The sequence below is a fragment of the Pleurodeles waltl genome, chromosome 11 (assembly GCF_031143425.1).
Source record: "Pleurodeles waltl isolate 20211129_DDA chromosome 11, aPleWal1.hap1.20221129, whole genome shotgun sequence".
Lineage (NCBI taxonomy): Eukaryota > Metazoa > Chordata > Amphibia > Caudata > Salamandridae > Pleurodeles > Pleurodeles waltl.
The window spans coordinates 53,442,196-53,469,141 of record NC_090450.1 but is presented as its reverse complement, the minus strand read 5'-3'; the positions used below and the strand labels follow the sequence as shown (position 1 = coordinate 53,469,141).

At 42.9% G+C, this 26,946-nt stretch overlaps 1 protein-coding gene across 1 annotated transcript in view; it reads left to right on the top strand.

Annotated features, from left to right (window-relative positions):
• Positions 1-26,946, top strand: part of NCEH1 (neutral cholesterol ester hydrolase 1) — a 65,054-nt gene that overhangs the window by 14,889 nt on the left and 23,219 nt on the right. The window contains exon 2 of the mRNA XM_069213043.1: positions 16,538-16,763. Coding sequence (XP_069069144.1) covers positions 16,538-16,763 — 226 coding nt within the window. The remainder of the gene's footprint in view (positions 1-16,537; positions 16,764-26,946) is intronic.

The following is a 26,946-nucleotide window of genomic DNA, read 5'->3' as shown; positions in this document are numbered from 1 at the left end:
ATGATTTGGTTATGGTTGGACTTCTGAAGACACTCTCTGAATTTGCATTAAGCTTTGTATGAGCTCTATGTTCCTGTGACTTCACAAGGACAGGCGTAGGCCTGGAATTGGAGAGTATTCCCATATGTCATACCGTATGGAGAAGAATATGTGGTGGACAACCCTTATGGTCAGAACGTTCCTGAATTTGTTTGTTGACCTGTCATGAGGATGCGTTAACGAAGACCCGCGGTTTGAACTTATTTGATGAGAAAGAACCAAAACACTAGTATTTGAGGTATGTATGTCCAGCCTAATCTTTAATTTCTAAGCAGGAATCCAAGCAGTCAGGATACATAGGTCGGCCATGCACTCCAAAGTGGGCAAGTCCTGCTTGGTGAACCAGTTCCATCTTGCTTTGAGTAGGATATTATTTCAGTAAATTGAAGTACAATCTAGCTTTGATGGAGCTCTGTTGCGTGAACGTTGCTTGCGATCCTTGGGTACCTACATACAATGTTGGTCTGAGACACAGTGTTAGTATTGGTAGTTCTTAGAGGCAGCAATGCTCTAGAAGTTTTTTTTATGCGTTGTGTCCCCTTTGCCCGCTAGGGTTACTTGAATCCTCTTGTTTGCTTTGATGCTCAGTATCTGTATTTTATTAATACTGATATAGCCCCTGTTCTGCTTACGAAATGTTACAAAGTCAGTCAAATTGTATAAGTGGGAATTAATAAGTATTTGGCCAAACACTATAGTGGAGAGAGCTAGCTTGCCTGGACCTAGTCAACAGTATCATCGCTGCATAAAGGAGTATGGATGCTCATGTGAGGCCTCCTTGGGAATCTCTTTAAATTATTCTTGACGGTGCCAGGAGTGATCCTGAGGTCGAAACTACTGGGGTTAATCAATGCCTTTCATGACTTAAACTGGATAAGCCACTTTGCTTACAAACTCTGAGCAGATGATAGAGTTCCTTGTTCTCTCACATACCTCTACATTGCTCTGGGTTCAATATGCAGAATTCCATATATTGGCATGGTCTACATGGACCTCAAAGAGTTATTAAGATCATCATATCTGCACATTTGCTTAGCAAAGTATTTTTCTCTGGGACCCAACCAGCCGGGTCCGAGGCCTGCAGGGGACCAAATAGTGAACAAGGCTTGCTTGGTGAGACAGCTCTGCTAGCGCTCTGTTCTCTAAACCCAACCTCTTGGAATCTGAAGTTTAGCAATTTACGTTCATGTCTGGGTTGTATGTGCAAGGATTTGTGATGACTGGATCGGTCACCAGCATATGCATTTACTCTCTGGACACTGACTGTCGGTGGGCGCTAGATGCTATAGGTATGAGATGTCTCCCACAGCTAATGAGTGGGCGCTACGTGATGGGCACCCTCTATGGCATCCCAAACGGAAAGCCCCCAATGGACTGCCCATGTTCTCAGCTATCAGTGCAACACTGTCCCTCAAGCCCCTCTCCCACCTGTTCTTGTTTTGCCCCTTTAATGCCTCTACTATGAAGAAAGTGGTTAAGAGGGAATCTGCAAAATGTCATGATATTATGTGAATTTACACTTTAGCACAAAATGTGGTTTTTGCTTGGCTTGTTCTTACTCAAGGGCAGAGCTCAGGTATTGCCTACCAACAGGAATCTGAACTGAGAAGAAAATGATTCTGTAAGGCATTTTCTCTCCAGACAATGTTCTCCCTGCTGCAAATTACAGTAATATGAATTTTCGAGTAACACCTGCATAATTTAACTGTTTCCCAGGCCTAGTTGGATATTTACCTTTAAGTGTTAGTAGGTTGTTCCCTCTAGTATCTGATGTCCTAGCCCATAACCATTTGTTAGATGAACTCTTATCTGCTCTACTGTGCTACAAGAGAGCCAAGTAGGGCTGAGCCCTTTTCAACTTTACCTGAGCACACGATGCTCAGTGACACTAGAGCGAAAGACACTGACTCACTTGGAGTCCTCCTAGAGACCAGTGACAGTCTCAAGGCCAGGAAAAGAATAAAACGCCCTGCCTGGAGGGCTATTCAGTATCTGAATCTAAAGAAGTGAAAACAACATCTTCATAATTTGGATGTGGTTATCTTTTGACTAAGTTCTCATAGAGACATAATCCACCCAACTCTAAATATTCCTGTTTTACATCCTACCTTCATGACCTGTACACCGGCTAAACCAGCCCTTTTCATTTCCAGTCTCCCTGGTGAAGTCAGTTTGTTTTCAGAGACCACAAGCATGAAACGGTTGCGTCAAGGGCTTTTGTCACACAAAGGAAGTCTGCGGCGCGAGGATTTGTTCTTAGCCCTTGCTGACTGTGCATAATTTAGTTAGTCGTGTTTTATCAGCTGTTTTCAGGTTTGTCCGACAGTAGCTTTAGCTCTTGCTGCAAATGCAGGGGCAGTGACCCAATGGCTCAAGCGCATTCATCCAACCATTCCAAAATGATGCAGCGAATTTAAGTTATGTTATTTTTTACCCTGATGAAGTGAGTCTCTCACACTCAATGGCATGAGTTGTTACCAGATAGTGCAAAGAACATTTTGGATTCCTTTGATATGATAATATTTGGAAATAAACCAAGAATGGTGTGTATTCGCGAGTGCCTTATACAGTATATTTGGATTTATGTGTTGGTGAGTTGGGTTACAGTAATGTAGCCACGCTGGAAAGCTCCAACTCTAATTTAGTAACCCACCCCCTCGGTATACGCAGTGCTTAATTTGTGCTTGTTTCCGGTGCGGAGCACTGGCTCTTATTTTGGAGGGCCGGAACTTATTTTTCTGCCTCAAGCATTTACTGCGAGCAAAAGGCACATATGGGAAAGGCGGAGGAAGAGAAAAACGAAAAGCGACACAAAAGGAGAACGCAGAAAGCTGAAGGGGCAGGGAGTGGCTGTAAACGGATTAGAGAGGCCCCAGATGGCTTCAGGATTACGCCGCCTCAGTATTCTGTGTTCGCACATTTCATTGCAGCAGCCGCGTGTTTCAGACGAGAGCTGTCGGCACCGGCACGTTTTGATTTACAAATTAAACACTCATACGCAGTTATTTGGATCTCATTGCTGGTAATGTGATCTAACCGGAAAGAGCTTTACTTTGTGGTATCATAAAATATGTCCGCTAACATACGACATGACACGGTTGTGTGCCACACCGTTCGGACACTAAACCACCTTACAGCCCCCTTCTCCCCAAGGGTGATAAACAGGACTGCTGAAATGACCAAACTGTGAGGACTACAATATGTGGCAGAGTTGCCTAATTGATGCGACTAGAAAAGTGAAATTATGCGGCATAATCGTGCATATTTTGAGACCGTGATATTTCACTGTTGTTTCGGTTTCTACACAGTAACGCATGCAATCCCTTCTAGGGCAAAGGTTTCACCTCCTTAGTGTTAGTTTAACACCTAATTCGGTATCTGAAAGGTGATAAGTTATCGTCTTCAAAGGATATCTGGCTGTATGGCGACATGTGTGGCAGCGTCTTTGGAAACTACTACTCCATTTCAGCCAAAACATGTTTTTAGTTAAACTTTGCAAATTATGCAACAGATGATGGATTGTGTGGCAAGTACGGCATATCCAAAATGATGTGGAAACTATTGGGCCGGCAGAGGTCCCACATTGTCACAGCATTGTTGTTGAAACATTGATATAGAATACTGGTTGCTAATATTTCTTTCAATGTTCCTAGCTATTGTCGATTTCCTGTGAAATATTTCAATATACCATGTATTGATTGTAAGGGCGCCATGTTACACTGTTATTGTAGCACGAACCTGCTTTTTCTTGAAAACTGAAAATAATAAAAATGTGTTAAAAAAAGAAAGAAACAACTTCTGCAGTGCTCCATAATTCCAGTGATCCTGATAATAATCCACTGCAGTGCTGCCTTGAAACACTGGCCTGTTGCAGTGCTTAATTTGTAAAGAAAAAGGTGCCGGTGCCCACAGCCCTCCTCTTCAACATGCGGCTGCTGCAATTAAATGTGAGAACACAGAATACTGAGGCAGCGTAATCCTGAAGCCATCTCAGGCCTCTTCAATCCATTCACAGCCATCCCTTGGCCCTTCAGATCACTCTTCCAGCTTTCTGCTCTCTCCCATTGTGACGCTTTTTCGTTTTTCTCTTCCTCCGTCTTTCCCCTATGTGTCTTTTGCTCGCAGTAGATGCTTGAGGCAGAAAAATAAGCGCCGGCCCTCAAAAATAAATGCCGAATCTCCGCACCGGTAACAACAAGCACAAATTAAGCACTGGCCTATTCCACTGCAGTGTGCACTACAGATAGTAATTCATAACGCTGTGCTGCGTTTAAAGGATGCTAACCCACTACACTGCACTGCGCTAACACTAACCAACCACGTGGACTGAATCCTAAGGATGCTAACATACCACGTTACACTGCATCCTAGGAGCGTTAACCAACCACCTGCACTGCTGCCTAGGTACACCAACTCTTGGCAATGCATTATATCGTGTGTGTACTAGCTTAACAAACAATACATCATTACATCTTGGAGCCATAAGCAGCCACATTACACTGCACTCCAGGGGCACTTATCCAACACACTGCACCTTAAGACACCAATCCACCACACTTTACTGGAGTTTAGAGGCTCAAAAGTACTGCATTCCAAGTAAACTAACCCATCAGGTTGTACTGAACCCTGTGATCATTGTTTGTACACATGTTCATTGCATCCAGCCTACCACAATGCAGCCTGGAGACACTGCAGTACCACACTATAGCTTTCTAGGGCCACAATCACACCGCACTGCACTTAAATGTAAGACAACTCACCCATAACACTGCACTCTATTGATGCCAACAGACCACACTGCATTCTAGAGGCACTGACTACAAGCATTCTCTGGGGAGTAACCCCTTTACTGCGGTACTTCTGGGGGTACTGGAACACCACATTGCAGGACGTGCCTGAGGTTTGCATGTGCACCCAGTGACATTTCAGAAACTTCGTTTAATTACTAGATCCAGTCAGTCGTTGTCTTGTGTCCATTGTGTTTTTGTGAGGTTAGTTCATGTCAATTTTGGGAGACTCTACCAGTGGTTTCTCACCTTTCCTCTCATACGTCACATCAGTAAGTGCTAGTGAGAAAGTGGGCGCTCCTAACCAGTGAGAATGTGAAGTTAGGACTGCATGTCCCAGGATGCCACTAGGCCTATACCACACTCCCAGCCGCCACCAATAAGTGCCGTATAAGGCCGGGTTGACTCTCAAAGACCATCTTAACCTGCTACAGAATGGACGCAGAAACTAGTGTCAGCATCTGGAATATTGGGGACGACCCTTAAAAGAAGGATTTATACAACAGATCTTCCATAATGTCTCTGTAGTCATCTGATTACCTTTCAGTTGACACAGATGGGCCTTTTCAGGGTGTCTCGACAGCTGACTTGCAGATCTGCATTAGGTTTACAGGTAATCTATCTTGTTCCCTGAAATCAAGAATCCTCATAATTGATGTTCTGTTTCCTAATTGTATTTGAGCAGCCTTGATTGTCCTCATTAATTTGTAACATTACAGCAGAGATTAAGCCCACCTCTCCACATGTTTTACAATTCCATCAGTTTTCAAACTCTGCTCCAAATAAAGACGTAATTTCGCAGACCCCCCTGTTTCTCACATTACAATTAAGTCTTCAACCTATGTAATAGATTTGTTACAGCGGATCCATATTTTCCCCCATCCCTGTGTTTACCTTTTTTGCTTGCTATCAGTTTATTTTGAATGGACGTCATCTCCTGTGAATTTCAGAATATCCAGCCCATGCTTCAGCCCACGCCCCTAAATTACCATTTCAATATATCTAAAACTTGGTGAAGATATGCAGTTTTTAGAGAGAACTTCACACAAACCTAACCTATTTTTTATAGCAAAGAAAAGTAAGCTTGTATACCAAAGTCCAATTATTAGCCAAATGGACAATGTTATTAGTTTTTTTTCTTCTGCAAAAAGTCTGAAATATTATGACGAAAGGATAAGAAATCATCAGTATTTCATATATGCAGTGTCTACTAATCACATTCTCTTCCATGTTATAGTTGGTCCTCACGCCATTAATAACTTGTTCTCCACCTCTCATACTGTCCAACATCATACATATGAAGAACCCTACAAACCTTAAGTACCAGTGATCAGCGCTGCTTAGCTTGATCATGACACAACCACCCATTTCCAGTCGTATGCAACAATTATTGCTGTCCTCTGCATAAACCTTTTGTAGGTGTGTTCCATTTTTATTTATCACCCTGCTTCAGATCTGCATATGTTCCAAACTTGTGCTTATGCCTGTTTGCTCACATAAGTTAGTACTGGTTCCACCAGATATTCAGAGAAAGCAGGAGCAATGATTGGAGTCTCCGAGTTGGAATGGGATGGCAAAAAATCTGAAATCCAGGAGCAATTTGCATCATGTTTTCCCTAAAATAATAGGCCTCATTACAGTGAATATCAGAAAAACGTCTCATGTGCACCGAGACAAAAATAAGAGTTCCACTCTTGGACACATGTGGAAGTCGGAACCAGGCAGAAAAGTACACTTAAGTGTGGTGGGCTGATGCTAAATATATTTCAGTGGTGGCCAGTGATCAAAGGCTTTATTTTAGTCAAAGTGTCTTGGTGGAATTCAGTATTACAAAATAAAACTTTATCAACTTGTTTTTGATTTAGCCCCGCAAAAGGAATACTTGTAGCACGCTGGAGTTGGGTAATCTCTATGAATGCTACACAAACAGGCGCTGAATAAAATGACTTGTACTTAAAGAAAAAAGCAAAATATAGCTAGGTGCATCTGTTAAATATTTCCTGAGTCTTTTGACGACAGTTTAATAACATAATGTATGCTTCTGTGTTTTGCAGTAAATTACAAATGTATAAAGGCAGAGATAGCACAAGTCATTAAATCAAAAGGCATAAGCTGTGTAATGGCATTCACACATTTCCATAGTCTCTGAGGTTGACCTTGTCCCACCTTGAAGTGAGTCATAGGAGCGGCCAGAGCCCCCATGCAGGTGGGAATTGACAAACCTTTGTTGATGCATTTTCCAACATGAACTGAATTTGAAAAACAGAAAATTATGCCGGTTTTGAGGGGAAGGAAATGAAGACAGAAAGAGATTCTTAAAGGAAAATAATATTTTTGGTGAACAATGATCATTTTATTCACGGAGGAGAGAGGGGATGTGCGAGACAGTGTCATTCAGTTCCAGGGAAGGGAGCATCTGTCAAGCTCTTGAACGGCAATGGTAAGTCAAATTCGGAAAAATCCCTTAAAATCGATATTGAAAGACTGAAAGTCATGTGTGTAGGCTGCAGTGTGTTTGATATATAATTTCTATTATTGCAAATTTTCATAGACTGTAGCAGAGTTTTGCCTTTTAAATTCTCCCCAAGTATCTCCCTTCGCGTTGAGGGCCTGATTGGGACTTTCAAATACAAAGGGCTGCTCTGCCTTCAGCTTCATTCCTTTGGATGATAAACAGGAGATGTGTTTGGGGTGGATGGAGCACGGGAGAAGCGGGGCAGCATCGTCACTAAGCACATCTTTTTATGTTGGCAATGATACTGATGTTGTGTTTCTGAAATGTTGAACATGGGTGTGTTTAGTCTTAGCAATGGGAAAGGGTCCACATTTTGGGTACTCCTTCTTTTTTTTTTTTTTTTTTTTTTTTTTTTTGTCATGCTTTCCAAAAAGATTAACTGGATCTCTTGTGTCTGCCCTTGTTGCCTGATAGTTTTGAGAGATAGCTTCCCTATTCTTGAAGGTAAAATCATTTGGTCTTTTGTGGCAGTAGACGGGATTGTATTTATTTACTTGCCACTGCTTGGAGGGAAATACCCTCTTGCAGTAGATAGCTCTTGTGGATTAAAGGCTGGCTGCTAGAATTAGAAAGAATATGCACCCTTCGCCAAAAAATCCAAAGCTACAGCTGATTGTGTTTCAGTTTTTGTGTACTCAGTCCCATTCACCTCTGAAAATGTGATAGAGCGGGGCTCACTGATCAGTTGCAGAGCCAAATCAATGTCTGGTCCATCTGTAGGGTACAAATAATGAAGCAGGATGCTTTGTATTGTGGCGGTTCAGAAGGAGCTTGTAGCCGGACACGACCCAGTAGGGGGAGCTATCCTGACTCGATTCCTAACCAATGAGGTGCTGTCCTTGCCAAGTTACTGCGAAGATCTAATTAACTAGCAACAACTGAAGGCAGATCGAAGACTCACAACTTAAAGATCCTCTACAAAGCAGGAAAATGGTTCTTCAAGTAATTGCTCATATTCGTCTTCAAGTAGTTCCCTGACTTTTCTCAGCTACTCAGGCATTGGGCCAGCAATAGAACCAACACTTCAGTCCACACTGCTGGGAAGGGCGGAGGCTGGGTTGACTTGCCTCTGAACTACTTAGTTGTGTGTGTTTATGTGAAGGATCTGCATTATTCAGAAAATATTCTAGGGTTGTGGCACCTGGCCCTTATGACCTCCTTCTTCAAATGCACGATGGTTGATGGTCCGCGTTGTAAAACCCGTGAGGTGCCCTTGAAAATAAGATGGTGTCCCCCACAGACTTTTGTGGTTGCTGCACCCATCCCTTGTCCCGCCTCTGATGCCATTTCCTGTTCCTGGGCATGAAAAGGGCACATGCATATTATTTCCTAGATGTATAGCTACACTTATGCTCCGGACACGTTGCGAAATTTGTTCAAGGTCCCCACAATAGCTCTTCTAGCTGTAAGGAAATGCCAAACTCTCAGAACTAACTCCCGGATAAGGGCCACACATTCTACTCCTATTACAAGTATAACTCTCCTTTCTGTATGAACACTTTATCTTCAAATATACAGAACATTGATCGTTTAAAATTATTATATCAGCACACTTACACTTGCTTTTAAATGATTAAACTACAGCTTGTTATTTGTTTTGAAAATGTCTTGCAACTGCATGGTTCCCCCCTTTTATTTTGCTGCATTTCTTTTTGTATATTTCTGTGAATTGTTTTGTAACCTTTACTCTTTTGGAATTTCTTCATCTTTTACTGGCATTTTCACAGACAATATCCCTCCTACAGACCCTCAGTGTTCTCAACTCTGTCTCCTCTGGCAGAAAGCCCAGGTCTATTAATAATGGTGCAGAGGGTTTGAAACCAGCCATTTCAGCAATTAAACTGTGTCCCACTTTCTGCCCTTTTATTTATTCTTTGTGCTCCGAGCTTGGAAAATTAAGGCTTTCTTTGATCCCGCTCTTTTATTCGGTCACTTTCCTTTGTTCCTTTTGCAGATTTAGCCTTTGTTTGATATTCCGCTTTATTAAGCAACTGGGTCTGACCTAAGCAAAAATATCCATGCTATCTTCCTTTAACATTTTTAATTTAAATATCTAAATGTAGTTTTAAGTTCCGTCACGGTTTGCTACTCCATATGCTTTCTCTCGTCTTGTGTTGAACAGGTCAATGTGTAGATTCTGAAAGTCTTTAAATCTTTGTAAAAATATTAAGCACGAACACATTTGTTTTATGCTGACACACAATCGCATTGTTATTCTGTTGGTGATCGTGCTCTGCTTTGAGTTTGTCTAGCTTGTCTTAAACCTTTATCCCCGTATTTATACCTTTTTAGCGCCGCATTTGCGCCGGTTTTTGACACAAAAGCGGCGCAAATTTACAAAATACAATTGGATTTCGTAAGTTTGCGCCGCTTTTGCGTCAAAAAGCGGCGCAAATGCGGCGCTAAAGTATAAATACGGCTTAATCTTTTAATTTTCCATTTGTTTAGTTTTAGTTTAAGTTGTTTCTCTTGCCTCATGTTTTCGAAAGCACTCATAATTAAAATTCATATACATACGGAGGCTTTTGGTCTGACCTCTTCATCCATTGGTGTATTATAGTGTTATTCATATTTTGCTAACGCCCACCACTGGATACAGCATGGAGCAGCTTGTAAATCCACTTCACCCATTGGCTGTCTTGGGCTGAGTGACGTCATTGTGCATGATCACATGTGCACAGCTGCTGGAAAAGGTGTTCACTTCAGTCCTAGCCTAAAGCACCTCAGCTGTTGAGCCTCCACTATAATTTTGGACTGTTTTAATGTTTGCCAGTTTTATATTCCATAATAATATATATATATATATATATGTTTGCATAAAAGAATAAGCAAAACACAAATTTGGCAAGATTGTTGATTTGCCAATGCATGTTATGCACAAACTTTGACTTTAACAGATATGTGGCCCATCTGCAACCAGTTCCCTTCTAGTTCCATCATAGATATTCCCTTTCCCACCCACCGAGGTTATCAGCCATTTCGCTTAAGACTTTAAAGTAGGCGGATAATAAAACGTCCTCTTAATCTCTGGTGTAGTTTTGAAGTACTCAGAGGTGCAGATAGACCTTTTACACCCATTAAGAGTGATAACCAGGTAAGGTAGCTCAGTTAATTAAATTGCCTGCTGTAGATAACTGTGAGGAACCAAAATACCAATCTTTAAAATCCCATCAGTTCAGGTTCTGCCTTTCATTGTTAGTGAGGTGAATGCTGTGGTTGGTTAATCGGATGTTTTTCAGCGCTTGGATTCCTTGGTGAACGTACTTTATTAAAAAGTAATTACTCCACTAAAATGAAAGTGGGACAACCAATACAAATTTGCCCCCGAAAAACAATATTCTGGGTAAACCCTTTAACCTACATGCTCTTGAAATTCTAGGTAGCCAGTTACAGACCTGCCAAGCACCACGCATCGGGGGTTAGGCTAACGCATTTTAGTGCTGGTGTCCACATCACCACACTAAAATGCATTAGTCACACATTTACAAAGCTCCTCTATACTGTGGGGAATAGTTACGTACGCTTCTGCCATAAACACCCTTCTGCCATAAACGCAGCTTGTAAGTGGCGCTCTGCCTACCCAGGGGAATTCTCATTTAGTTCTGGCTGGGCCTTGATGATGTTTCTGACTCGTTTCTATGGTAACCCAGGGCCAGAGCAATTTTAGACTTCTAGTTACATTGCTTCTTCGGCTGTGCAGCAAAAACCAAGTTGTAGGGTGTCGGCCCCGCCTTTCTGGGAGTCACATGTCGTAATGGATCATCCAGGGGCTGGCTGCTTGTGCATTAACCAGGGGTCTCCAACCTTTTCTTTTTTTAGTATGGTTGTGTTATAATAGTCACCGCATCAGACAAGTTTACATTAGTAGCCACCCGTTGCAAGATTAGCACTGGTGATCACCTACATACATCAGGCAAGGTTGCCAGTAGTAACATAAAAAATATTTGTCAATTTGGAATGCATGGATAGTACCTAACAGTCATAACTGCAATGCCCCTGGCACCAAGCTGGTAATATTTGAGCTACACCTCCCAACTGATCTATCGCTTAGATATCGGATATAAATATATATTGGAAATTCAGCCATTTTTTTCTCCAAACATCAGCCTAGGAGTTCCGAAGATACCCACATTTGCATTTCGAGTGCACACTTTTCAATTTTGAAATGCAGATATAAATGCAGACATATATCAATGCAATTTGAAATGCTACTTTTAAGTAGGCCGAGCTGCACACAGCAGAGCTACCTACAGGAGCTTGAGAGCTACCAGTAGCTCAGGAGCTACAAGTTGGAGAAGCCTGTACTAAGCTGAATGCTTCAGAGGTAAGGCAATATTTTAGCTAACTGTGCGATAATGTAAAAATCATTATTGACGCCCTCAGACAATACACAAACTGGAGGCGGAAACTCTGAGTTTGCAAACAGGCATGACTGAACAGGTGACATTTAATCTGCGGGTAACAGAGGGTGAAAGAACTAAGGCTGAATTATCAAACAGCAAGCAGAATTGCTTTTCAGTGCCTTACTTGCCAAACAAGTGGCGCCACATGGCTCGCACAAAACACGGCCTAGTCCTCCGGTGGTGTTAGCTAAATAGCAGCTCCAATGGGCGGGCAGGATGCCGTGTTGCAGTGGCGTAACAAAGTCCCCCGCGGTGTGGGGGGGGCCCAAGCTCCAGGGACCCCTCAGCATAGTATCCTGGCCAGAGCGCTCCTGCGTGAGTCCGGAGAGAGGGCCCCTCCATGTACTGTGCAAGGGAGAACCCTCAAGTTTCGTTACGCCTCTGCTGCGTTTGATATCCCGCAGACGTTAGGCCGCACTGCAAGTCACTGGTGTCACTTGGGTTTCTGCCGGTATGTTTCGAAGTGTATAGTTGTAGTGTGGCACCTATATGGGGGCACATATATGGGGGGGTCTCGGTGTTGTATACGAGGTACAGAGGAAGGGCTTGAAACATGGCCCTGTAAGCTGGTACCTGCGCGTAGGCAGAAGGTACTGGAGTCAAGTCTGAGCGCAGATGCAGTCAAGCATTGGGGGAAGCTGCCTGTTTCACACAACAGTGTAAATGCATGAACGCTATTTGATACTTTGAGGATTTTCATGTGCTTCTGAATTATTCTTTATGGTGGGTGAACTCTGAGGTCCCTATGTGAGCAGTGTGACCTGAGAAACAGCTCCCACCACACTCTGTACTATTCAGGGCCAAGCCTCAATAACTAGCTGTTTGACACTTTTTCACTCAGTCATTTCCCCACTGACACATTCCCTCTTATTCACTCACTCCATCACTTACTCCGTCTAGCCCACTCAGTCACTCTCTCACCATATCACCTCTTCTGCCTCACTCACTGTCATTTGCTATATCACGGCTTTACATCACTCCCTTCCTCAGTCCCTCGCCTACTCACTGCGTCACCCACTCAGTGCCTAATTCATTCTTCCTCCCAATCACTCCATTTCAATGCCTCATTCAACCATGCATACGCAGCCTCGCCCAGCCACTCTGTCAGTCATTCACTCCATTTCACTCCCTCATTTGATTATGCATGTGCTGCCTCACTCACTCATTCCCTCCATTACACCCTGCATACAGCTATGCAAATAAAGTAGAAGCCTATTTAATTATTTGTTTATTTATATACCTGATATTGTGTATAGTGAGGGCCAGGGGCTGTATTACAGAAAGTGCCCCAGGGGTGCAAAGGGCATGTGTGCCCCGGGGCACTTGGGTATAACAGATGGGACCACAGACTCTTGAGCGGCCCATTCTGTAATACTGATAGCGCTGGTGCACATGAAGCGCCAGCACGATCTCAAGAGGGCACTCTCTCACTTGCATGTGGTCCCGGGCAAATGAGGAAATCTTTGTCTCTGCGCCCGTGCCGTTTTAATGCAGGCTCAAAGGCAAGGAAGCTGTCAGGACGTGCACTGAAAGTGTGGCACAAAAAGGTGGCTCACTGTCTGTGTGCCCCCAGATGGCAGCCTTCTGGAGGGATGGATGGGTCCCACAGACCGCCCCAGACATCCCCCTGCAAGCGGGCGCGTTCACTCACTGAAACCGCCTGCAAGGGGATCTCCAAGCCCTTTTGAAAGTAAAGGCAGCCGCTCCGTATTTCACTTGAACGCGCTGCCCCCCGAGTAGAACTAGTTCGCGGCCGCCCTGAGGGCAGCACATTCAACATAATATGGTGCACTTCCCTGTTTGCACATTTCCGTACCTATTTGAAAATGCGTCCTGGCGCAAACAGGGAAAGAGCACCCCTATTGTAATACAGACCCAGGCCCTGAAGGATGTCCGGGAGCTGAACACAGGTCAGTGAGTTCCCGTAACAAAAGCATTAGCAACAAGAACTTATTGGGACGGTGAGACATAGGGTAGTAAAATAACGAACATGGCCCTGGTTGAAGGCATGGGGGGGGGGGGGTGGAGGGGGAGGGGGGCGGGTGTGTGTGTGTCATGAGTGATGTTGAAATAGGCCATTAGTGCCACATTGCAAAGAAGTCTGTACAATTTATCTCTAGGCCCGAAGTCCGACTGGCGGGGTACAGGAGTGTTACCTAGTTTTGGACACTGTGATTAAAGACTGTCATCAAAAGTCTGAGTCAAGGCCTTTGTAAATGAGACTAAGGTGTCTCATTTACAAAGGCCACTAGGGTTGGCACCTTTCACTAGGTTGGCACTCCCAGAGTATAATAGCGGCCATTTGTTTATGTTTTACGATTCAGCTAAAGCCAAGACATAACAAACAGGACTTGATATAAAAGAAATTGTCCATATTAGTTTCTGATACTGCTTTTCTGCCTTTGTTTAATTTAGTAGTTACAGCATTGAAGCAGCTCAGGAACGCATGTTAACTTTTCTTCTGTTTATTTTTTTAAGTGAGCACTGATGAGAGGGAAACAGCTAACTATAGGTGATGCTGGGACATTAAAATACTGTTCAGGCCGGTAAAAAACATATCCAGGAGACAATACTGTGGTTCTGGTTGATGTTGATTGAAACCATTCTAGCCCAATCAATGGTTCTTGTAGAGCGTGGCTAATCAACCGTTCGGGTCTCGAGGGCCTTGTGTGGTGATGTCCAGTTCAGTCGAAGAACAAGGTCTTGACGTCCTTCCTGAATTGTGGCAGTAAGGGTGATTTCCTGAGATGTAGTTTTAGAGACTTCCAGGTCTGCGCAGCCAGGTGGGAGAAGGATCTTCCTCTAGCCGAGGTCTTGTGGATCCTTGAGATAGTGGCTAGGGCCAGTGGGTGGAGCGGATATATATGTGATTGGGCAGTAAAGGTCTCTCGGGTGACTGGAGATGTGGCTGTGGCGGGGGATGTTCAGGATAAGTTTGGCAGAGGCGTTCTGGTTTCTCTGCAATTTCTTTCAGAGTTTTTGGGTGGTGCTGGCGTTTGAATGCACTGGGCAGGGCTAGGTGGTTGAGATTAGGAAGGGTCAGGACCAGGACCTGGCTGATTCTGCTGGGTGTTAATGTAGTCCACATAGGCAGGCTATTAGCTCACGTTGCACAAAAGCTGGTATTTACAGATATTTAGCTCTTTATATGAACCTCATCGCTTGGTTTTACTGGCGAGAAAGTGTCACACGAAATGTCACACCTGAGGTTGTAGAATGTTACAAAAGTACACCAAAATAATGGAAGTGTCACCATTAGCCAAATGACACCTTGGCAGCGATACAGATGTGAACGTGTTATTTGTTAAAGCACAATTTTGAGATTTAGATTGTGTTATCTAGGAAACAGCCAATTACACGTTTCCACCCCACACTTTCTAGATCCTGTGTTCGAAATACCGCTTCTGCAAAACAAACATGTTCTCTGTGGTGGGAGCTAATGCTGCGCCGCAGAAAATGCCAGAAAGTGAATTATATATTTGGGCGAAACACACATGGTAACTTCACGCTTGGCCGTTATAATATAATAGTTATTCCTCTCGACGCTGAATGTAACCTCCCCCCTCCATCAGATGAGGTGAAGGTCGAGAGCGCCCTGCCCCCTCCCCACGTGCCGCGGAGAGCTTTCTACTCAGCAGCCTCCTGACTGACCTTTCACCCACTTCCCTCTGCCTCCCAAGTCTGAAGCCTCCCTTCAGCGGCGTTTCACATTTCACCACAAATAAAAACACTTTGTTGCCTTTTCACGCAAATACAAGAATAATTTTCAGACACATTTGTTTGGATTTGCACTTGAATTTCTTGGATAATTTTATACACTGTCTCCAATGCCTAAGTTTTACTGCGGAAAGATACTTCAATTTAGATATTCTGCTGTCCCTGTGTAGGCGTTAAATGTTTTGTGATTAGTTACAAGGAGAGTAGGGTTGCCTAAATGTGGTACAGTCTTGTGTTAAACACGTGAGTGCGGGGAGACAGCAGAAACCGGGATTGGTTCTTTGTAACCTTTGTGCATCAGTAATTGTAAACATGATGGGTTCAGTCGGCTTGCAGAATATTGATTTTTGTTTGCTGTGAAGTAACCGTGTTTGCTGTGAAGTAACAGTGTATTTGACTCGTTTGTATCTGCTGTGCATATGCCCACGTGCTGTCCACACCACTTTGCGTAAACGGTGTCTGTTGAGGTTCTCACTTTGTGAGTAGCTTGAAGTTTTGCATGTGGTTGTTATTATTTTTTTAAGTGTACTTTAGGAGTGTGGGGTCACCTGCTTGTGTCTGGTTGAACTGAGGGGCAAAGGAGGGTCTGTTCAGGGTCCTGTGTTGAAGGCTGGAGTAAGATGGGGAATCATCAGATGCTTATATCAGAAGTCACAGTCAGAAGTTTTCCTTTGTCTTCATAAGAGTTACAACAAGAATAAAAAAAAAAAAAAAAAAATAGTCCTTTTTAGGGAATTATAAAGAATGGGCAAATTGAGGAGAATGTTAGACTTTCCCTCCACTTATAGATCTATTCATATGTTTTGAGAATCATATCTTTATACTTAATAAATATTTGAAAGTAGTTGATGAACGTTTACGTAAATTCAGAGGTTGCAGCTTTCAGACATGTGAAAGTATGCCTAATTTTAACGTGCTATGTAGTTACAAAGGCTTTCCAAGCATTGAGACCTTACATGGTTTGCCCATTTCATGCAGAACAATCTTTGATGTAAACACCTAGACTTTGTGCTTGTTTTTTTTCCTTCCTTTACTAAATGTATTTTGTTGTTTGTATTCTGTTTTCTTTTTTATAGAGCAACATGGCCCATTACTTCGGGTTAGGCCATCACCTCCGAGTGCTGTATTTTATTTCCACCTATTTTGACAAGCAGGATGCGGCTTCATCTGACACCGTGACTGTGACAGACACAGTTTTTGATGGAGTGCAAGTTCGAATCTTTGAGCCCGTGAAGCATGATGGGGACCTGAAGCGAAGCATTGTCTTCATCCATGGAGGCGGCTGGGCCCTGGGAGGTGCAAGTATGTTTATCTCTCCAAGTCTTACATCCTATTGTCTGTACATTGTAAACTTTTGCTCTTTCTTCCGTATATTTCCTCTTTGATTAATTGAATTTCTCTGCATTTTCAAACTTGAATTTGGAATTATTAGTACTGAATTTAGTCATATTTATTTTTCTATTCCACCAATAGTGCAAAAATAAAAGACGAACATATGATTTCATCTAAGATGTATTTTTTTTTCTTTGCCCTCTAACTTGCATTATGATTATTCTCCTACAGTTGTTTCCATAGTACAAACAAAATCACACAGAAAAAATATAACCAGTGAAAAAATACCAATACCAACCAATGTTTAGTAAATGTTGGGAATAAATTCGGCACATCGGGCTTAAAAATCGATATAGATAAACACATTTACAGAGCTCAATAAAAACAAAAGAATTTGGAATTATAGCCTCCAGGAGAAATGAATTCGCTCTTGGATTTACAGAATTACAGGAGTCCCCAAGGTGCCACTAATTAGGATGGTCTGGAATTCTTAAGCGATATTCTAACTAAAATAATTAAATACATATTTGATCAGACACTGAGGGGCTCATTCCGATTATGGTGGTCATGGACCGCAGTGGCGATACGGACCACTTCAGGCACGGATGTCCGACCGCCCCAATCTGACCGTGACTGAGCTGCCACAGACCAGCCGCCCACTCCGCCAGGCTGCAGCCAGCCTACAGCCTGGTGGTCCCAGGGGCTGTAATCCACCAGGACGGCGCTGCAAGCAGTGCTGCCCTCCGGATTACAAGTCCCCATCCATCAGCCTTTCCATGGCGGTGAACACTGCTGTGGAAAGGCTGACGGGATGTGGGCCCCAGGGGGGCCCTGCCACTGCCCATGCACTTGGCATGGGCTGTTCAGGGGCGCCAATGCACAGCCCCACGTGCATTTCGCTGCCCGAATTATGGGCAGTGAAATGCACGGTGGGTGCTGTCACACCCCCGACGTGCCACAACATTGCTGCCGGCTCAATTATGAGCCGGTGTCAATGTTGTGGAGAATGTTCCGCTGGGCCAGTGGGCGGAAACGCTGTTTTTGCCTGCTGACCAAGCGGAACACTCCAAATATGGTGGGCAAAAGACCTACAGTACTAGCGGTCTTTTGCCTGCAGGGGCTTCGGCGGTGTGTGAAAGGACCGCTGAAGTTGGAATGAACCCCCTGAACCTTCGATGTAGGTAACCATGTGCATTCTTCGTTCAGTGTTTGAGAATGTTGCCTCTCTGTTTCTAATTTAATTGTAAATGTATTGATACTTTTTATATATTTCAAGTGTGATGGTTATAGTCACGATGCTGTGGCCATATACATTTAATCACACAAGACATGAAGTTGTACAGGGTGTAGTGCCCGCATTCGTCTTCTGCCATGCTGTGACTTCATTCTTGCACTTACTCTTCTTCTGTACAAAGAGTTTTCTGACCTCAGTACCTGTGCCAGTAGTTTGACTGAAGTAAGTTACACATATTAATTGTAGTTTACGCATTGATTGGTAGCACTTGATCGTCTCCCCCATGCAAAGCACGTAGTTGGAGACAAAATCATTTAGCCATGGGCACCTAGCATTTAAATGGATGTTTAATTGTGATAAAGATAACTTTAGTAATCTCTTGACCAGCGTGTGGAAAAACGTGTCAATCTCCTGTTCTATTTCTTGATAACACAGCCCTTCGGCAGTACAAGGACGAGTAAATTCAGGTTGCGTGTTCTTGGAACAAATCATGTCTCTCCTTGTGCCCTACTTGTAGAAGCCCATCTAACCACAGCAACTCCTTTCTGCCTCCATTCCAAGAAAAAAAAACCTTCTGCCTCAATTTCAAGAATAACTTACAGATTCCACTTGTGTAAATAAGTGTATCTTCCCATCATGGGCAATTTTAAGTTTTTAGCGAGTTGCGAAATGGAAACACCCATCTGCCTTCTCTAAGACTATATTTTTTATCCGATGCAGTGAGAGCTCACATCGTTGAGTGGCAGGTCTGGGATCTGGCAAAGGCGGGAAGTGTGAACGATGTACAGTAAAAAGCAGAGCATCTAATCTATCTGTCACCTGTTATCCACTCCATGGTGCCAGCCAAATCTGCAAATCACCCCACCCTGAGTATGCTACTCCTTTCCATCCTCTGGTTAGTAATCCGTATCTTCTGTGCATCACAGTTTGTGCGGGGAGTTTTGGGGCACAAAATTCTAATTGAAATGTCTGGATTTGAGCAACAAGAAAGTTATTGCCAGGTGGCTGTTCGTACTCTGGTTGACCTTTATTTTTGGTCTCATGGTTTACAATGTCACCAGAACCCATTGACATTATAGACCATATTATATGATATCTATCTATCCGTCCATAATGCGGATATGTGTCCAAATAGGTATCTATGTGTCCAAATAGGTATCTATGTGTCCAAATAGGTATCTATGTGTCCAACTATGTATCTATATGACCTAATTCACCCTAAATTATCTATCTGTCATAATGTACCCTAACGTATTAATCTGTCCGAATTACCCTCAAGTATTAATCTGTCCTAATTCACCTTAATGTATCGATCTGCCTTAATTCACCCTAATGTATCTATCTTGGATTTAATCGCTCTGGGGGTTATTACAACTTTGGAGGAGGTGTTAATCCGTCCCAAAAGTGACGGTAAAGTGACGGAAATACCACCAGCCGTATTACGAGTTCCATGGATTAACACCTCCTCCAAAGTTGTAATAACCCCCTCTGTCTTGATTGCTCTGTCGTTTCAGGTGTTATGTTTATTGGACAAATAAAACACTTTACTATTGGAGCCAAGGGTACTGGACAGTATATGTTCTATTAGTAAAATATTTTCAGTTTGTGCAGCCTTTGTGAACTAAAGAGTAGTATGGCTCATAGATCGTACTGGAAGTATAATGTTTTGCTAAGATTATAGTGGGTCAATATCTGCAGAAAATTCTCTTTGCTTTGAATAGGTATATTTTTAGAAACCTAACCAGGGTTGTATCGAAGACCAGTTATGATACACTCCTCATTTCCACTAATATACCCTAAGCAGGATGAACATTTATCAGATAAATGTTCAATGAATTCACTGTTGGTGTTAGAGGAACCATTAACATTCATGTTAAAGAATAATTTGCCCAGTGTCAGGGCTTAACTGCCTAGGACAACTCCATAAATTAATTCCACAGCAAATGACACGGTCTTATCTCGAGAGACTCCACTAATGCCCATTGCTTACACTGATTGGCACATTCTGGAGTAGTTAAAATGTGGTCCTGAAAAAGGATAGGCCTGCACGAAACCAGCGAGAGATGGAGAGTATTTTCTGCCCTATTATTGGATCATTGAGCCCACCCCACATTCTGCATTAAAAAAACAAAAAATAGTCAACATGCCTATGACCGTGTGTTTATCCTTACAGAGTGTGTGTTCACTATGTAGCAATGAAAGCTACAAGATTGTAGGGTTTTACAGCTGCTGGACGCATTTCCCGTAAAAATCTCAACAGTTGTCTGCTTGAGCATATGTAGTAACCACTTAAGAAGGCTTGTGTGTACCAGTATTGAGCCTGTGTATCAGTGTGGTCCTCGGGTGGAAGTTTTTGCACTAACATAACTGTGAAATAATGATTTATGCAGATTCGGTATTCTTTGGAAAGTCCATGCATCATGGTGCTTAATAGGGGGTTTCAAGTCCTCTAATCTAGGTTGCTCCGAAGGTTTTTTTTTTTTTTTGGTTTTTTTTTAAGCTTTTTGATCTTTCAGTCTCTGTTTTCTAGGGCCCTTTCTATGACATCAGTGTGCTTCCTCTGTGAACTGGTCATCAAGCTCAAAAGATCATCTATCTTCTCATGGAGAGGCAGTTATGAGTTCATTATATCATTGATGTGTTTGTGAATTGAAGGTCCTCTTAATGGGGAGGGGCCTTACCTCCATAGTCCCAATTTATAAGCTGTACTTGTGCCGCTATGGATCACAGCTTTATCACGTACCTGGGTATTGTGCTCTTCTTCTGGAGAAGCCTGCTGGAAAGGTGCAGGTGTCCTCTTTGGCTCACCATGAGTAGGACTGACTTGATGTAGTCAACCATAGCTTAGCAGAGCAGTTGAACGCTGTCTCCCAGCAACTGGCCAATTACATTAATGAAAACTGTCTTCTCACTCCCCACCAATCTGCTTCATATCTAGCTTCAGCACAGAGAAGGCAGATCTGAAGGTCCTAGGAAACATCTGCTGTATCATGGATCAGTGTGACACCTTCCCGTGGTTCTGCTGGAGCTTTTGGCAGCTTTTGTCACTATGTATGCCAAGTTGCTGAATTTAGTTGAACACAAAATGGACCTTCTTGGCGAAGTCCTAAAACGTCTCTCTCCTTACTTTCTGAATCGTGGTCACATGGTAAAAATTGACAAAACTGCACCTCCGTATAAAGCATGACCAAGGATAATATTTGCACCTCTTCTATTCAGCCTCCGTATTGAGGCCCTCTCAGATCTTCTAGATGAGTATGAGGATGATGATGATGATGATACACCAGTATCCCAACAATAATCAGCTGTCATCACGTCTAAAGCACTTCTTCAGTTTGAAGGCCTGCCTCTCCAAAATTAAGGGGTGGATACAATCCACTTCCTCCTACTCAGTCCTGAAAAGATTAGAGCTCCTCCTCATCATCATGAGAAACAACATCAAACTGTACAAAGCCCTACTAAATGAACCCTCATCTGACAACTTCTAGCCATTCTCATTTTTCATAAAATCCTGGACCTTGATTCTTAACGGCACTCTGGCTCTCGATTCGCAATTCAACAGTCTTGCCCAATCTACAAATTTCATACATTACACCCTGAACATAATAAAACATCTCTTAACCCCCAGCCAAGAACTGTGGTCCACATTCAAACTTTGTCCTGCCTGTGCCAACGCTGTGCTGTTCTTGCTGGAGTTCCCCTATCTTCATTGACCCACATCAATGAATGCTGATTATCCCATGACCTCCAGTATGGCACGGCAGTGTGAACAGGATTTCCATGCATCTGTTGTTGCTGTTTCATTGACACAGGTTGCACACAGGCTTTTATGGATTTGAACAGTTGCAGGTGGCCACAGTCACTGCCCGTCTCAAGTCCGAGGGATGGGGGACCTCCGTTCTTCCTCTGATTATTTAGGCTTTCCTCTGTGACAAGGGGCAGTGCAGGGGATTAACAGGTACAAAGTTTTATCTCCTCATAGATTTGATAACGATGTCAGCAGTTTGTGATCGGTGGGATCAATTCAAGATTTTTAAACATCATGGATCACCGGTGGGAATTTACATCGTCGAAGATGGCCACCGGCCACAGCCTCTCCCTCTCTTGTCACATTTTTTGTGTTCTTTATTTCTAAAGTTACTCTGTCCATTGAGGCAATTGGACACATCGCTTCCGCACTTTGAATTTACATTTCATATTCTCTTTCCAGTTACAAAAACAAAAATGTATGCCACACATCCGAGGCTTTTCAAAATCACCTGGTTGCCTAATAATCTCACAGTATTTAGGTCTCTCCTTCAACAGAGAATCCACTGCATGTGCTCTTGCTTGCAAGATGTAGTGTGTAAAACAAGGGGCTTGCAGTCCATTCATTGCTTATCATTCTTTGGTTTCACTGTCACTCTTATTTGCAGCCATCTAATTGGCCAGCATGTGGTTGTTTCACTTCCACTTCTATTGGAGAATGGACTAAGTAATAAATGCTTCAGCTTGACTGCTGTCATTCCACAGAATGCTCTGATTGAGGCACTACTTTTATTTTTTATTCTTTACCGTCATCCTTGTTGAATCTCTTGTAATTTATAGATATATTTTACTGTGCCACACTTACTTCGAAGAATCCCCATTCTCCTTTGACATGGATGTTTATTGTAAGAATAGATGTTATGCGCTTTTATTTTGGCAGAAGATGTTACCTACTTCCAAATGTATATTCAGTAAGACATGGACGTTGGTGCAATTGCTTTCCTTATGTGATAGGATTTTTTGCAGAGTATTGTATTGTTTTCTTTTTCACGCATGGGGAGATTAACTGATTTGCTCAGAATCACAGGTGTTGTGTCAAGACCTGATTAGACATTAGCCCCACAAGCCTCTAGGTCTCACCTTTGACTGTTGGCGCTGCCATTGCCCTTTGTTCTGGCGTACAGCTTGGGCATTAAGCACTTTGGCAATTATTTGTAGCCATGCTGTATAGAAGTGTGCCTGCTGTGCAGCATCGCTAAAAACAATAATAATAATAAAAGAAGGACTATGGTGCATCCAGCACTAAGGGACTTAATAAAAGTCCTTAGCCCTGGCAGTATAAAAGCCGTTTATAAAGTTAGTTTTAACCACTTTGAATAGCGTTCGCGCTGTTATGCAGCATGGCTTCAAAACATTGCCAACACAAATAACTTGTTCTTGGAGATGACATTTCTAATGGGCTATGTTAACAAATAGAAAGAATCTGCGCACAGTGTGAATCTAACATCACTTGGTCCATGTTTATTAGGCCGAGCTTTCGAGACTTCTTGTATATACACTTTAGTATATACTTCTTCTTCTGGGCTTACAGCCTGCCCATAGGCTTCCCATTTGCTGGCTCCTTTGTCACTCTCATATTCTTTCATCCAGTTTGTCTACGGCATTTGTCCGGACAGCAGGGTCTAATACTGTATGAATACACTGGTCATCATTTTAACATCTCTTCAAGAACTCCTTTTTTTTTTTTTCTTTCTTGAAAAGCAATTCCCAGGATTGGTGCTGTTTTCACCAACTTGCTGCGTTTTTGTAGCAGGCCTGTAAATCTTCTTATGTAGTCACATTTGCTGTACTTTTAAAGAGCAAAGCCAGTTGTCAGATGCTGTTTTCGAGCATGCCCGTACAGAGCTCCGCTCTTGTCTTTTGAGCTAGCACATCTACAGCCTTCAAGGTTTCCCTTCCAAGAAAAAGCATGTGGCCGGTCAGACACTCGCGGCCCCCAGGAAGCCAAATCCATTTTCTTCTAAAATGTCAGTGGGCCACTTGGGTGTCCAGGTCGGGCCGAAGCCATGGGGGAGGTGGCGATGAAGGCCTAGCCCTTCCGAGCCCAACACCAGATGGCGGACTGTGCACAGCATGTGAATCTGCAGCGACTAATGCCACGAACAGATGTACACTGGGTAAGTGACATTTTCCATATATATATATATATATATATATAATGAGATGAAGCACTTTGTAAGAAAAACATTTTACCTATTTAACAGAGGATATTTTCAGAGAGAGGATCCGACTTTCCCAAGGCTTCCATACAGACATATGGTGTGTCTGAAAGCTGCTACAAAGGTGGCCACCTTGGAAGAAGAAATGGGACAGAGTGCCTGACTTTGGTGTAGCGTGCATAGTGTGAATAGTAGATATTTATTTTTAAGATGAAGGAAATCGTATTTGCATTTTATTGAACGAGTTGTGTATGCATTTTGCCGATCGTATGGATTCCTTCCATTAGAGCTCCTATTGGGAGCTTCTAAGCGTCTCCATTACATTTGATTACACGCGCATACATCGCTGTCAGCAAACAGCAGGACGGTATGAACACTCAAAGGTCCCAAGTTCGAGCCTTATAGCTGGATTACGGGGCCGTGATATGATCTATCGCTTCATGTAATGTTTGTGTTCATGCAACCAGTTTTCATTGAAACACAGAGTAAGTTATTGCTTGGAAATGGAAAAATTGAGGGTTTTCAGTTTTTTTTCTAGGGCATTGTATGTAAATATAATACATGCTATGTTTAAAATGCACGTAAGAAGCCCAAAGTTGTGCATTTCATCTTCCACACTGGCACCCGGCTCATAGGTGTTTGAACATCTCATTAAAAGTATAGCAGTTTTGCTGAGAATGACTGCATTCCTTTTTTAATAAATATTCCTGAAATAGCAAATGCCTAAGCACAGCATTCAAAGTTAACCAATTTGCCGACTTGCCAGTGATCCCCTCCACTACCTGTCCTTTGAGCACTCGTGTGTGTTACTTTTCAGTTCTATGTGCAAAGATGTCTGTCATATATATAGGATCAAGAAGGCTTGAAATCCTTCTGAAATCGCTCACTTTAAACTAAGTGTAGAGTCCCTGTGGTTCAGGCAGGCCCTCTTCTGTCCTGCTCTCCACTGGTAGATCCTTTGGTGTTATCCAGGGCACCGAGGCTCTAGATCTCCTCTTGCTCTTTCATTCTCTGCTATTTGATGGGTTCTGGCCTTTTATTGAGTAATGGTCCTGTGAGTTATCTCAGTAGTGTAAATGTGAGGTCAATAAGTACTGCCACTTTACCCCTCACTCCGTACTATAGTGGAATTGTAGAGCGCGCCACCCAACTAAATGGAGGTGGATCCTGATTGTTTAGTCCAGCCGCTAGAGTGTGAGCAGAAAGCAGGCGTTGCAGTGGTATGCCTTCCATGTCAGTCCATGGCCAGTGCTACATACTTCTCTGTGAAAGTATGAAAAAATATACTCTCGAGGGCTGCGTTAGGGTTAGAGGAGTGCACTGAACCTTTGCCAGGACTGTGAGATTTATATAGTTAAGTGAATGATGCTTACCTTTCTGCTGCCTCTAGTCTACTTGGCTGAATGTGAGGGAAGCATGCACTGCTGCTGCCAGTGGTGCACCTTTCATGTGCATGAGGGAAGTGTGCATTATTGCTGCCCATCAGTAGCGGCCCTGTCACTTCTCTGTAAATAAGCAGAGCTTGCAATGGTCCACCTCTCCCCTCCCGCCACACTCGGTGCTCCTTCCACTCATCCCTCTCTTTCGAAGCATCTCTTACCCCTCTTTTGCACTCTGACAAACTCTTCCCTCCTCTCGTGCGGTTTGCTTCAGGTCTTCGAGCACAGTTTCTTTTTTGTACCTTTTTTAGGTTTCCCTCCCTCAAACCCACCCTTTTCTCCTCTTCTTGGGGTGTCTGCTGCGTACACAGGAGCGTCTCCCCTTCTTTCTCTCTCTTTCTCACACACTCTTTCTGCTTCTCTATCTGGAGTTCATTCATCACTTCATGCACAAACTACCTGTCTGCCTCCATCTTACTTTCTAACTATTCTGTGCAGCTCTCACCCCATCTATTCACCATGCCACATAATTCCACTACACAAATACATTACACACCACACAGTTCCACAACTAACAATTCCAATCCAACACACACAATTCAACTCCACACACATTCACCACACTCAAAACCAAAACACATGGGTAAGACTTTGTCATTTACAACACCAATAGCTCTAACTCTTAACAAATGCAATACTATTGCATTGAAAATGCTTGTTTTCTTTAACGACGCACAGTGGCCTTTTCCTGAAGTTGAGAAACTGAAATATGATTTCACCATTCCAACAGGTCCCAAGGGGAAAATAAAGCATCTGTTTTGTTGATCTGGTTAGAAGTAGGTCAAATGTGAAAAATTTGTAAGCAGCTGACTTTATCCTTTCGAAACTCTGCATTAGTATTTTATCAGTTCTCCAAAGTTTCATATCACCCCCACGGTAAATTGCAAATTCTCTGAAAAAACAAGTTACATACTACGAATACTTATTCCCCTGCCAGCAGCTTTTTCCAGGGTATGAACTTAAACTCTGTGCTTCAAATTCACGGGTAGTGCTTTTTGGAAATCTTCGGGTGGTACCTATTTTACCAAAAGCCACGGATACTACACTCTATGGGCCCACCTGAAATGTTCAATAGTTAAAGTCCATAGCAGTACATGAAAATAATCCCGGTGGAAACTACCCCACCTTACAACACTATGTAGTCAACTGGATATTAAGTCATCCAGGAGCACCTACAACTGTCTGCTGCTTACTACACACAAGTGCAAACCATTTATAGAGCAACACAACATTGCAACTCTAGTGCGTAAGTTCATTGTGTTGGCTAACTGTTTCACCACAGCGCTCTGTGCCCACCTGAAAGTGCATGTTCAAACTGTGGGTTGTGTGTTCAACGCTTTCAAATTTCCTAGGTCCATGCGTGATGTGCGGTACTTTTCCAATTATTTTTTTTTAGTTCTTGGACCTGTAGTTGTGTTTATTACATTATAAAACGGGACTACAAGTCCCAGAATTTAAAGAAAAATTCCTGGTCTGGAGCAGCAGATCACACATGGACTTAGGAAACTTGGCGG